At 41.5% G+C, this 14,447-nt stretch overlaps 1 protein-coding gene across 1 annotated transcript in view; it reads right to left on the bottom strand.

Annotated features, from left to right (window-relative positions):
- Positions 1-6,801: 6,801 nt before the first annotated feature.
- The window catches only part of LOC128684088 (streptococcal hemagglutinin), a 184,911-nt gene continuing 177,265 nt past the window's right edge, over positions 6,802-14,447 (bottom strand). The window contains exon 10 of the mRNA XM_070090858.1: positions 6,802-13,300. Coding sequence (XP_069946959.1) covers positions 13,247-13,300 — 54 coding nt within the window. The 3' untranslated portion in view covers positions 6,802-13,246. The remainder of the gene's footprint in view (positions 13,301-14,447) is intronic.

Raw genomic sequence — 14,447 nt, 5'->3', positions numbered from 1 at the left:
GGGATTCAGGGAAACCGGCAGGCTGGACTTGAGTCCTGGAGATGGGAAGTACAGTGCCTGCACTCTGAAGGAGGGGTGTTAATGTTGCAGTTTAAAAACTGTAGTGTAAAGCACCCTTCTGGCAAGACAGTGATGGAGTGAATGATGGTGAAAGTTTTTCTTTTTCGGGCCACCCTGCCTTGGTGGGAATCGGCCAGTGTGATAATAAAAAAAAAAAAAAATACGCCCGAAACACTGACTCGTAAGACATATATATACGACCAAAACAGTTAAGAACACCACCACAAAGGTGTGCTGTATGCCAAAAGGAAAAGTCAGCTATATAAGAGTATCAACAATACCAACACTGCCAAAATCTATTTAAGGTATAGCATTATATTTGTGATGAAGTATGAAACCTATAGGGATTATAGTGCCTGGGAATGGAAGGCAGTCAGGTTTGAACTGAGGAAGGGGAGGGGTAGCTGCAATTCCTGTGATCATGAGCCCTTCACTGGCATCAGAGTATTCCTTTGAGCTGAACAATAACAAAGTATTTTGTAAAGGTGCTGTATATCAGTATCGATTCAACTGATATGCTAACCATAACAAAACATATAAAGGTTCAGTATGTATAAATCAAAGAAAGGAATATTGCTAGTTTTTGGATACACAGTTGCACATGCGCCAATAATTATATGCCTAGTGACCATTTCCACAGAGCAAGTCCTTCCATGTGCCAGTACATTATTATTTCCCAATTTGCTGTTATGAATATGCTGATAATATCTTCCTCTTGGAGAATTAGGTATTTTGATACACACTACCTGTATTGTACTCTGCTGCTCTGTGTATACCCTAATAAAGGAGGGCCCCGATTATATGTGGGTTAGTTCCAGGCTACCACCTTAAAGTGTTATCAGGCATTTCTATGCCTGATAACATATTTACAATCATGTATTAACTGAGCAAAAGAACTAAGCCCAAAACAATAAAAAAGTAAAATATATATACAATACACTCATTACTTACCTTAATATATTTTCATTTTTATCTTATAATGAGTAGCAAGTAGCGTTAGCTCCTAGCAAGTGTGTTAGCCTGTATTTTGCAGCTCTGAAGCCAGACAGTGACTTCTCTTCTTTAGCAATAAATGTCCTAGAGGGCATCTTTTTCCAAAATAATGCAGCTTCATCTACATTAACCCCTTGACTGGCACAACCCCCAATCTTGAGGTGTCTCCTGGTGTCGCAAAATTTAAAAAAAAAAAAATTATTTTTTCTTTTGAAATGATAGAGAATCTTTTCCCGATTGTAATGACACCAAAAAAACGAAATTTGATGGAAAACTGACGGAATTATGCTCTCTTGAAGTTAGCGACCTCGGCAATATTTACAAATCGGCGATTTCGCCCATTTTGAGCCCAATTTTCGGCTAATCCGCTGTTCCAGTCGACAAAACTCTTAGCTGTTTCTTTAGAACTTCATTTTTTCTATCGATTGAGTACAAGAAACTGCCCATTTACCGATTTCAACTACCCAATAATGTGGTCAGAAATTTGCAATTTGGCCAATTTCACGAAAATTAAAAAATATGACAATTTCAAAATACAGTGGACCCCCCGCATAGCGATATTAATCCGTGCAAGAGAGCTCATTGTTATGCGAAATTATCGTTATGCGAATGAATTTTCCCCATAAGAAATAATGGAAATCAAATTAATCCGTGCAAGACACCCCAAAGTATGAAAAAAAAAAATTTTACCACATGAAATATTAATTTTAATACACACAAACTGAAAAAGGCATGCACAATTACATGACACTTAGTTTTATTGAAGATCTGGTGATGATTGAAGGGATGGGAGGAGGAGAGAGTGTTAGTGTTTAGAAGGGGAATCCCCTTCCATTAAGACTTAAGGTGTCAAGTCCTTTTCTGGGGTTTCTTCCCTTCTTCTTTTAATGCCACTAGGACCAGCTTCAGAGTCACTGGAGTTCTGTCGCACAACATATCTGTCCATAGTGGCCTGTACCTCTCGTTCCTTTATGACTTCCCTAAAGTGTTTCACAACATTGTCAGTGTAATAGTCACCAGCACGGCTTGCAATAGCTGTGTGAGGGTGATTTTCATCCATGAAGGTTTGCACTTCAAGCCACTTTGCACAGATTTCCTTAATCTTTGTAGTAGGCAATTTCTTCAATTTCTCTCTCCCCTCCTTCGAACCAGTTTCCTCAGGTCTGGCCTCTTACTGTTGAAGTTGATCTATCAGCTCATCAGTGGTTAGTTCTTCATTGTCCTCCTCCACCAACTCTTCCACATCATCCCCACTAACCTCCAACCCCAAGGACTTTCCCAATGCCATAATGGATTCCTCAACTGGCATAGGATTCTTAGGGTTAGCCTGAAACCCTTCAAAATCCCTTTGGTCTACACATTCTGGCCACAGTTTCTTCCAAGCAGAGTTCAAGGTCCTCTTAGTCACTCCCTCCCAAGCCTTACCTATAAGGTTTACACAATTGAGGATATTAAAGTGATCTCTCCAAAACTCAGTTTAGGAGCGAAGCATCACCAGCAGGAAGTACAGGGGCATGGGAAGAGTCTGGAGAATGGTCCAATAATGAAGCAGGGTCAAAACAGGGTGCGGTAACAAAAAGAGGCCTGGGAGGAGGAGGGGGTCATGGAACAAAGACTCCATGATGGTGGTACTTCTTTCTTATTATTATTTTAAAGAAAAGAAAAAAAGAAGGAAAGAAAAAAAAAGAACGAGGGACGGAGGAGGGACAGTTACTAGAAGGCATTAAAGAGCTGTAAGTTATCCCTCTCATCCAAGAGAACATTGACACCATCAGCAATGTAGATACAGCATGGAATCCGTGCCATACCATACCCTTCATCCCAGTAAACCTGTGTTTCGGGATAGCAACCTTGCATCCACCAAGCCACCTCGGCAGACAAAAGAGAGGGCGGTCGGATACCCACCACAGAGCATACCTCCTTCATCTGCCACCTCCCAGAACAGACAGGCAGCCTCTGGAGATACACCCGTCACCTGCAGGACACCCCGCCCCACCACCTGGAAATCCAAAAAGGGAGCAGGGTGCCTGCAGATGATCCAGATTCCATGGCAAACTACACCACTCCCGATGAACCCCATGGTGTGAGATGAACTATGGCACACTTCCACCTACCTAGAAACCGTAATGGCAGAGGGGAGGACCCCAGAGGCTACAAATGGGATGGGGAAAAGGTACGGGTGGGAGGGGGAAGGAAAGGGAAAAGGGGGAAGGAAAGGGAAAAGGGGGATGGGGAGGATGGGATAGGGAAAGGGGGACTGGAGGGTAATTAGGTTCAGTCTGAGGAAGGAGGCCAAAAGGTCTAATTCCTCAGACCAAGAGCCTCTTCACCATGCAAATGAGCCCTCTTGAAGAGGTCTATTTCTGTAATATGTCTTCCATTTTATCAAATAAGACCAAAAAACCAAGAATAAGTTAAAAAAACCATATGAAAATACGCCGCAAAGTCACTGTTTTACACCAAAAACACAGTCAGTTTTTTTTCTTTTCTCATTATGCACTGCATTCTGCAGGATATTTTTTTTATACTGCACACACTGACCATGCAGACCCATTCTCTCATAAGTAGGCCTACCAGCTTTCTCCTGCAAGACTGGAAGCTGCTAGAATTTTGGCATAGTTTTACATGACTGATCCTGGCTTCAAAGCTGTAATTTTACAGACTCCCCCCCACCTCCCCCGCCAAAAAAAAAAAAAAGATTAAATGCCACTTCAACACAAAAAAAGTACAGTGGACCCCCGGATAACGACATTAATCCAGTCCAGAGAGCGTGTCTTACACTGAATCTGTCATAATCCAAATTAATTTTCCCCATAAAAAATAATGGAAATCCAATTTATCAGTTCCAGACACCCAAAAGTATTAAACAAAATATTTTTTTTATTATTTTTTTTTTATTATTATCACACTGGCCGATTCCCACCAAGGCAGGGTGGCCCGAAAAAGAAAAACTTTCACCATCATTCACTCCATCACTGTCTTGCCAGAAGGGTGCTTTACACTACAGTTTTTAAACTGCAACATTAACACCCCTCCTTCAGAGTGCAGGCACTGTACTTCCCATCTCAAGGACTCAAGTCCAGCCTGCCGGTTTCCCTGAACCCCTTCATAAATGTTACTTTGCTCACCCTCCAACAGCACGTCAAGTATTAAAAACCATTTGTCTCCATTCACTCCTATCAAACACGCTCACGCATGCCTGCTGGAAGTCCAAGCCCCTCGCACACAAAACCTCCTTTACCCCCTCCCTCCAACCTTTCCTAGGCCGACCCCTACCCCGCCTTCCTTCCACTACAGACTGATACACTCTTGAAGTTATTCTGTTTCGCTCCATTCTCTCCACATGTCCGAACCACCTCAACAACCCTTCCTCAGCCCTCTGGACAACAGTTTAGGTAATCCCGCACCTCCTCCTAACTTCCAAACTACGAATTCTCTGCATTATATTCACACCACACATTGCTCTCAGACATGACATCTCCACTGCCTCCAGCCTTCTCCTCGCTGCAACATTCATCACCCATGCTTCACACCCATATAAGAGCATTGGTAAAACTATACTCTCATACATTCCCCTCTTTGCCTCCAAGGACAAAGTTCTTTGTCTCCACAGACTCCTAAGTGCACCACTCACCCTTTTCCCCTCATCAATTCTATGATTTGCCTCATCTTTCATAGACCCATCCGCTGACACGTCCACTCCCAAATATCTGAATACATTCACCTCCTCCATACTCTCTCCCTCCAATCTGATATCCAATCTTTCATCACCTAATCTTTTTGTTATCCTCATAACCTTACTCTTTCCTGTATTCACTTTCAATTTTCTTCTTTTGCACACCCTACCAAATTCATCCACCAATCTCTGCAACTTCTCTTCAGAATCTCCCAAGAGCACAGTGTCATCAGCAAAGAGCAACTGTGACAACTCCCACTTTATGTGTGATTCTTTACCTTTTAACTCCACAGAAAACTACACAGAAAACAATGAGACATGCAGAATAAATAATAAAATGACACTTACATTTATTGGAGACGTATTGATGAGTGATGAGATAGGAGGGAAGAGGATGGAGGTGTACTAGTATTTGGAAGGGGAATCCCCTTCCATATGGACTTCAGGTATCAAGTCCTTATCTGGGGTTACTTCCCTTCTTTGCTGTTTAATGTCACTAGGACCAGCTTCAGAGTCACTGGACCCCTGTCACACAAAATATTTGTCTAGAGAGCTTTGTTTCTGGCATCTCTAAGATTTCCCTAATATGGGACACAACATTGTCATTGTAGATGCTGCCAGCACAGCCTGAAACAGTTGTGTCATGGTGATGTTCATCCATAAATGTTTGCACACAAAAAAAAATAGGAACACTGCAGCAGGCCTGTTGGTCCATACTAGGCACGTCCTTCACAAACCATCCCACTAACAGAATTGTATTTGCCCAATGAAATTTTCATTGCTTCCCAAGTAATAAGCTTTGATAATTCTATTCACTCATGCGCAAGTCCCAATCAAATCAAATCATGTGTGTGGGGAAGTACCCAGTCTGGTATGTGGGGAAGTACCCTGGCTGGTGTGTGGGAAAGTACCCTGGCTGGTATGTGGGGAAGTATCCTGGCTGGTATGTGGGGAAGTATCCTGGCTGGTATGTGGGGAAGTACCCTGGCTGGTGTGTGGGGAAGTATCCTGGCTGGTGTGTGGGGAAGTATCCTGGCTGGTGTGTGGGGAAGTATCCTGGCTGGTGTGTGGGGAAGTACCCTGGCTGGTGTACATAAAGCAGGAACACTGCAGCAGACCTGTTGGCCCATACTACCACCATCACTACCACCCTCTACCACCACCACTTTCATATTTTTCTACAAACTTTTTCTTGAATTCTATAGTTTTCCTCACCCTCTTTACCAAAGGGCTGGCACTAGAAGCTTTCTTAGGGCCCATGATGGCTCATTTAGCAGTTACAAGCAATAAAAACAATGGACTGCATGTACGCGTGGAATCGTCCTCACTGGCTTGTAAACAATGGCACACTGGCTGTACATGGAGTGTCTGGGCCATTCACCCCACGTGGACATGTTCAGGATGAATGACTTTAATAGAGTTCTTTGTTGTTAACCAAGCCAATATTTTGACGCAAAAACGTTACTTAATCCGAATTTTATGTAATCCGGGGGTCCACTGCATATATAAATATGCAATAACTTGAAAACACTTGAGACTCTGGAAAGTTTCCAGAATCGAGAGAGAAGCGGTTAATAAAAAATGAAGCACTAGACCTACAAGGGTCATACAGCACAGCAGGGCAAGGAAGGGTGCAGGGGTATTGGTTAGCAAGAGGGAAAAGGATTATTATTAGGTCATACAGTGCAGTGGGACAGGGGATAGTGCAGGGGTAGAGGGTAGCAAGAGGGAAAGGTAGAAAGGAATGTGAGGAGTGCTAGAGGCAGCATCATCAAAGTTTGTGCAGTAAATCAGTTGCTGTCAAAGAGTCAACAAGAGAGAGTCTGAGTTAAAGGTGGATCCATCAGCAAGGAGGAAAGATAAAGTAAAGGCATTAGAGCGGTGACGATACTGGAGGTAAATTCTGCATGCTCGTTGATAGAATGGGCAGTCCAACAGAATATTGCTAACATAAATTGGAACCTTACAGGTAGTAGGTTGGTAGAGAGCAGCTGCTCAGGGAGGTACTACCATCCTACCAAGTGAGTGTAAAATGAAAGTCTGTATTATTTTACATGATGGTAGGATTACTGGTGTCTTTTTTTTTTTTTTGTCTCATAAACATACAAGATTTCAGGTACGTCTTGCTACTTCTATTTACACTTAGGCCACACTACACATGCATGTACAAGCATGTATCTACACACCCCTCTGGGCTTTCTTCTATTTTCTTACTGGCTCTTGTTCTTGGAGTTCTTGTCCTCGGTGGGATATGGCTGGTGTGTTGAAAGAAGAGGAAACTGGAACCTGACAATTTTCTCAGCTGGAACAGGGTGCCTCTCCATGAAATACCTGTGAGTAAGATGAGTGTAGCTGATGCGAAGACAGGAGAGTGTGGTCTCTCAACCACGGCACTGATGACAAGAAGATGGCCAGAAACCTATACTTGGTTTAATAGAATGCAATTTGTTAAGTAGCAGATCAGACCAACGTTGTTGCCAACGGTTGCGAAGGTGGGTAGAAATCACCGCAAAATAGTCTGTGGATGGAACACCTCCATGTGAAACTGGGAGGTCATGTACTGCTGCACATCAACATGACCAGGGAACCAGCAAAAAACAACATCTTTGTGCTTGCTGGAGATACAGCATAACCAAAGTTGGATATGAAGAACCAGGGAATGAGGTGAATTAAATTTTTGTATAGGCTGCAAAGCACTAAGGGAGTCAGAAACTGCCACAAATGGCAGCACAGGCATAGATGCAATATGGGTAAGTGCTATGAGAATTACACACAATTCAGCTTAAAAAATGCTAGCTGAGGCTAAAAATGTCCTTGTATGATGCTGTTTGGAAACACTGCTGCAAATCCGACACCTTCAGAAGATTTGGAATCAAGTGTACACTGCAATGGCATGAGAATAAGACTGGAAGTGATTAAGAAAAAAAGAACGAGAAGCAACCGTAGGTATTTGGGCTTTTGCGCATAGCAATGGGGAAGAACAAACACAAACTGTCGGAACCTCCCAAGGAGGAAGGGAAAAGTTAGATGCTACACGATCACAGAAAGGTGGAAACTGAAGAGAAGGCAAGAACAAATGTAGACGAAGAAAAAAGGGACGGAGTAAACAGGGGCGATGACCAAATAAGGAACTTCTACTAACATCCGTTACCATCCTATATATGGAAGGATTGCAGAGGTCTTGAGAGTGAACAGAACAGTGCAGGCAATGAGCATCACGGCGATCGGCCAAGGATGGAATATTTGCCTCTGCAGAGGGGCTCTCAACAGGTGAAGAGCGAAAAGCACTGAGGCATAAATGTAATCCCTAGTGATGGATGAGAACAAGGCTAGAAAGATTTGCAGGAGAGACCACTGAATGTATCTGGTCACCATAATCTAGTGTTGATAAAATTAGGGAAGAATGCAGTCAATGGAGAGTTCTATGATTTTAAGGAGGTTCAGCCGGCTATGGCAAGTTGCCCTCAAGGAGGTAATGTGAGGTTTCCAGGATAACCAACACTCAAATAGAAGGCCGAGAAACCTGACAGTATCATGTTGTGGGATATGCAATCCATACAGATACAATGGATTATTTGGGATGATAGATTGTCTAGTGAAAGTAATTTGGTGTGTTTTAGTACTAGAAAGTTTAAACCAATGAGTAGTGGCCCAATTGGAAACACAGTCGACCGCATGCTGGAGAGAAACTGCAATGAGGCAAGAGTCAGTGCCTGCACAAGCTATAGCAAAGTCATCAATATAAAGTGATGACCAAATATTAGATGGAAGAATAGATGCCAGATCATTTATAGCAAGCAGAAAAAGTGTGGTGCTCAGGACACATCCCTAGGGGACACCTTCAGCTTGGACAAAGTTCAGGGAAAGCACATTGTTAACATGGAAATGTCTCTCGGATATGAAGTTCTTAAGGAAAAATGGCAGATTGCCTCGGAGGCCTAAGGAATGAGCTTGAGTTAAGATGTTATATCTCCAGGTTAATAATAATAACATAATAATATTTTTTCTTTTAGCATGATACAAGTTTGTACAGAGGAGTGTAACAACTGGGTGAACATGCCAAAAGCCCCTTTATATGCAGAGCATTTCGGGCAAACTTAAGTTGAGAATGGAATTTACGTTCATGCAAACAATGAGAATAAGATGGATGAGCTTCATGACAATTAAGGCAGGAGGGAGGTAGACCACAAGATGTACTGGTATGGTCATCGGCACCACATACTGGGCATTCAGCCATGGACCTGCAATATTTCGCCAGATGGCCAAAACGCCAACAATTTCTACACTGTTGTGATGCAGGGGTCGCCTGTCGGACTTGCAAACAGTGTCCCGCAATATAAACCAATGATGGAAGCTCACGGCAATCAAAAGTTAAGTGAGTTACATTGCAGGGGTAGCGTCTCCACATGAAGGCCAGCAGTACGTGTGTGTCTACTTTAAGAATCAGTAGGTCTGGAGCTCAAGATGTTCCTGAATGTCATCACCACACGTCTGGAAATTATGGTGAACAATGGTATGTAGCAGAATGACAGTACCACTACAAGAATTGAGAGAATGATGTTTAGCAATTGTTACAAGCATGGCATCTATAGTTGTAAGGAGAGAAAGATCGTGAGCTTGGATAGCATTCTGTACTGTGATGATGCATGCACGATCTTGAGATCATGAAACAGAATATTACGACCAACATGGCATAGGAGTGCCTTGCAAATATTATTTTTTTTTATTATTATTATTAGCACATCGGCCAATTCTCACCAAGGCAGGATGGCCCAAAAAAGAAAAACTTTAATCTTCATTCACTTCATCACTGTCTTGCCAGAGAGGTGCTTTACGCTACAGTTATAAAACTGCAACATTAACACCCCTCCTTCAGAGTGGAGACACTGTACTTCCTATCTCCAGGACTCAAGTCCGGCCTGCCAGTTTCCCTGAATCCCTTCATAAATGTTACTTTGCTCACACTCCAACAGCACGCCAAGTATTAAAAACCATTCGTCTCCATTCACTCCTTTCAAATACGCTCACGCACGCTTGCTGGAAGTCCAAGCCCCTCGCACACAAAATCTCCTTTACCCCCTCCCTCCAACCTTTTCTAGGCCAATCCGTACCCCGTCTTCCCTCTACTACGGATTTATACACTCTTGAAGTCATTCTGTTTTGTTCCATTCTCACTACATGTCCAAACCACCTCAACAACCCCTCCTCAGCCCTCTGGGCAATAGTTTTGGTAATCCCACACCTTCTCCTAATTTCCAAACTACAAATTCTCTGCATTATATTCACACCACACATTGCCCTCAGACATGACATCTCCACTGCCTCCAGCCTTCTCCTCGCTGCAACATTCATCACCCACGCTTCACACCCATATAAGAGCGTTGGTAAAACTATACTCTCATACATTCCCCTCTTTGCTTCCACAGACAAAGTTCTTTATCTCCACAGACTCCTCCTTCATAGACCCATCTTCTGACACGTCCACTCCTAAATATCTGAATACATTCACCTCCTCCATACTCTCTCCCTCCAATTTGATATCTAATCTTTCACCACCTAATCTTTTTGTTATCCTCATAACCTTACTCTTTCCTATATTTACTTTTAATTTTCTTCTTTTGATATTATGATCAGAAAGATATTCTAAAGATGATGATGGTTGTAGAATGAAAATTTTTGTCCATTGTGTATTATGACGCATAGTATGTAAAGGAAATGATTGTCGTGTAGGTCTTTTCTGAGTAGAATGAGAGGCAGTTGAAATAGTGTCATCAGAAGATGGTCGTGGTCGTTTACATACAGGACTGGAGGTGGTCCATTTTGAGGCCGGCACACGATCTGAAAACTGTCGCACTGCATGGGGAGAGGCCGGAAGCATAGTCAAAGACGTATGGAGGTCAGAGGTGTCAAGGAGTCAGGCCGAGCCTCTGTATTCAGAGCGTGGAACAAAATGTCACCTGCAGAAGATACAGGGGCTGTAGAAAGGTCCAAAAATGGTCCAGTAACAAGGCAGGGTCGTCAGAGGGTGCTGCTACAGGAAGGGGCTCAGGAGGAGGAAGTACATGGGATTGGGATTCCATGTCTCCTCTTATTTTCTTTTTAAGAAAAAAAGAAAAAAAAAGAAAAAAAAGGGGGGGGAGCAGGGAGGGGCAGCTCCCAGGAGGAAAGGACCACAAGTCTCCCTTGTGTGTCCAAGAGGACAACCTCAGTGCAGCCAGTAGTGCAGATGCAGCATGGAACCCTGGCCATACCCTACTCTTCAAGCCTGTAAACCAGCAATCCGGGATAGCAATCTCACATCTACTTAGCCACCTTGGCGGACAAAAGGGAGGGCAGTCAGAAACCTGCCACAAAACATACCTCCTTTGGCCACCACTTCCTAGAATCTGATAGGCAGCCTCCAGAGATACAACCGTCACCTGAAAGACACCCAAAGCCTTACCCCCGGTAGATCGGAGCGGGATTGGGATCTCTAGATGATCCAGATTCCACGGCAAACTACACTACCACCTCAACGGAAGGAGATGGATCCCAGAATCCCTTCTCAGGTCTAGGAACTACAAAGCGTGAGGGAACAACCTCAAAGGTAGAAACAGGAAAGGGAAAGTGGAGGGATGGGGAGAGGAGGAGGAAAGAGAAAGGGGGGATTGGGGGGGTGTAATTAGGTTTGGTCTGAGGAAGAAGACCAAAAGGTCTAATTCCTCAGAGCGTCATTCCTTCTAAAAATGAGAATGGGAGTGTTGCTCATTATTCATCCTACTGTACCAATGTGGAAACAACTTGTAAACAATGTAAGGTGTTTGTATTATGACATAAGCTTTATAAATATGGAAATGAATGTGCATCAATCCACCAGCCGCATTCAGCTGTTTGTTTACATACTCTGCGGCTCTGTCCTCTCTCATTTACTCGTTCTCTCTCTCTTGTTTTTCGTTTTTATCTCGCTTACTCACCTCTCACCCTACATTAAGATTACAAATATTTTAAGGTAAGAAATGAGTGTGCTGTATATGCATTTTAACACTCTAGGGCGCTTTCAATGCCTAGGATATTGTGTGCGGGTAGGTTGGCCAGATGGGCTACCATACCTACCACTGTACTGTGTGTGTATTTTACATTTTAATCTATTTTAATGCCTAGTTTTATTGCTAACGTAATATATGTTAGTGTAAACTTATTATCTGACATTTGTAAGTGGAAACGAATGGTGTTCCACTTTCCAGCAGTAGCGTGGAACCTAACCTGCCATATAAGAGGGGTTCCACTGTATATCGGCAACATTTTTGCAAGCAGCAGGACTCCATGTTACCATCAGGTGAGCATCCAGTGCCAACTTCGCTGCCTTATATCTCAATAAGTATTGGCAATAAAAAATTTTTTTTTTGTCTTATTACACAAAGAAAATTGCCCTCTTTGTTCAATTTTTTTTTTTTAAAACAAATGAGTGCTAGCAGTGAAAACGTAGATCAACATTTGTACAATTAAAGGATTTAAAAACCTCTTTCTTTCAAGAGTCCATTCAATTCACCTCTCCATCTCTTGGACAGCATGTCAAATGTTATGATAAAAGTCATAAACTCTGGTCAGTGAAGAGATAAATCCCAGACTGGCATAAAATAAAACGTGGAATAAAGGATCCATTTATCTGAGGATACCTTTATCTGAAATTCTGTATACAAATTCATTCTACCTCATGTTTGATTTTCTGTCCATGTGGGGTTTACCTATTCACAATATCAGATACTGTTAAGACTCACTGAGTAATATTGGCTAAAATTGAACATTTTGTGGTACAATGCATCAGTGCATTGAACAGTGGAGTGGAATGACATTCGGCACGATAATGCCTGCACAAGGGCGGGTAATGCAATGCATGTGTAAGAAATTTTTAAGTGTGGTCATGTACACTCAGTACCACAATGCAGCAACATTTTGTAAATCTATGCAGTAAAAAATTACTATGTCCTTTTCTGTTACCAAAAAAAAAAAAATTAATACATCATCTGTGATTACATTTTGCTAACTCCCTGTAAATATATTAATGAAAAAAAAGCCTAATAAATAAATATACATTTCCCGGTAAAAATTTGATTCGACTGCAAAATTTGAGCAATAAATAACAAAAAAATATACAGTATAACAAATCAGTGAAATTTACAATAATATACTACTATTAAATTTATTCAAAACATCAAACTCGAAATAGGTCACCTCCTTGGTACCTCCTTTTTTCCTGGCAAAAGCATTAGTAGAAAACATCTATAGTCCTATATTTTAAAAAATAAAAATGGAGGAAATTTAAAGCCTCACTCTCACATCTCTGAAGTAACTGGGTTGGTAGAACTCTTCGACTTGTGCCTGAAAATTTTCCAGCAGACTCCAACAGAGGTCCAATGTCTTTATCTGGAAAATAAAATCTTCCTTGTCCTATTTCTTGATTGATTTCCCATTGTAGGAAATCTTAACTTTATTTACAAAATATTTAAGCTACTTCCAATCTTAAGTGCAGACATCCTTCTAACTGTTGTCAACGTGCGTACATTCGGACTGGTGTCTACTCCAGTCATTAATCTGAAAAAAAAAAAAAAGGTTAGGTTAGAGTATGTAGGAGAGAAAATGATAGTTTTAAAAGAAAGTAGGCATTAGACAGGGATGTGTAAGGCCACCATTACTGTTTAATACATTTACTGATACATTTGTAATAGAACTGAAAGCTAGGGTGTTAATAGAAGTTTGGACTTAACCCTTTCAGGGTCCGTCCTGTAAATCTACGGCTTTATGTCCAGGGTCCAAACCGTAGATTTACGCCATGAGCTCAGCTCACTCTGATAAACTGTGAGTGGTACATTTGGGCCTAGATATGAGAGAATACATCTATGTGGTATGTGTGCACAACATAAAACAAATCCTGCAGCACAGTGTATAATGAGAGGAAAAAAACTGAGACCATGATTTTCAATTAAAACAGCGACTTTGCAGTGTTTTTCGTATATTTTTTATAGTTGTATTTGCAATTTCTTGGTCTCATTTGATAGAATGGAAGACATATTACAGAAATAGAGATGATTTTGATTGGCTTTAGTACTAGAAATGGCTTGAAACTGAGCTCAAATAGCGGAAATGTTAAATTTTTGCCGATGTTCAAGAGTAAACAAACGACCTCACACGTCTAATACACGCCAGCTGGTGGGTCTAATATACATTCACAAATGTGATGATGATATTTATACAATTATTACAATATTGCATAACAGTAAATCTTCTATTTTTTGGTGTGAATAAAAATTCATCATGTGAATAAAAAATCAAAATGGAATTCATTTGTAAAGCCTGAAAACATAACTATGTGAACAGAGGAAATGTTAGTTTAGTGCCAGGAATACCTACATTGTTTATTCTGGACCCTATTTTGAAATTGGAATATTTTGAACTTTGTGTTAAATTGGCCAGATTACCAATTTCCGATCACTTTATTTTGTAGTTGAAACAGTTGACTTAACGATTTCTTGTGTCCAATCGATAGAACAGAAGTAATACTAGTGAAATAGCTAAGAATTTGGTCGACTGGAATAATGTAATTGGCCTAAAATGGGAGCCAAAGTCGGCAAAATCACTGATTCGTAAATATCGCTGACACATCAAAATTCGCGAGAGCATAATTTCATCAATTTTCCATCAAATTTCATACTTTTTGTTTTATTACCTTCACAAAAAGATT

This window comes from Cherax quadricarinatus, chromosome 3, assembly GCF_038502225.1.
Source record: "Cherax quadricarinatus isolate ZL_2023a chromosome 3, ASM3850222v1, whole genome shotgun sequence".
NCBI lineage: Eukaryota > Metazoa > Arthropoda > Malacostraca > Decapoda > Parastacidae > Cherax > Cherax quadricarinatus.
The sequence above is the reverse complement of the archived record's forward strand: the minus strand, read 5'-3'. Positions and strand labels throughout refer to the sequence as shown.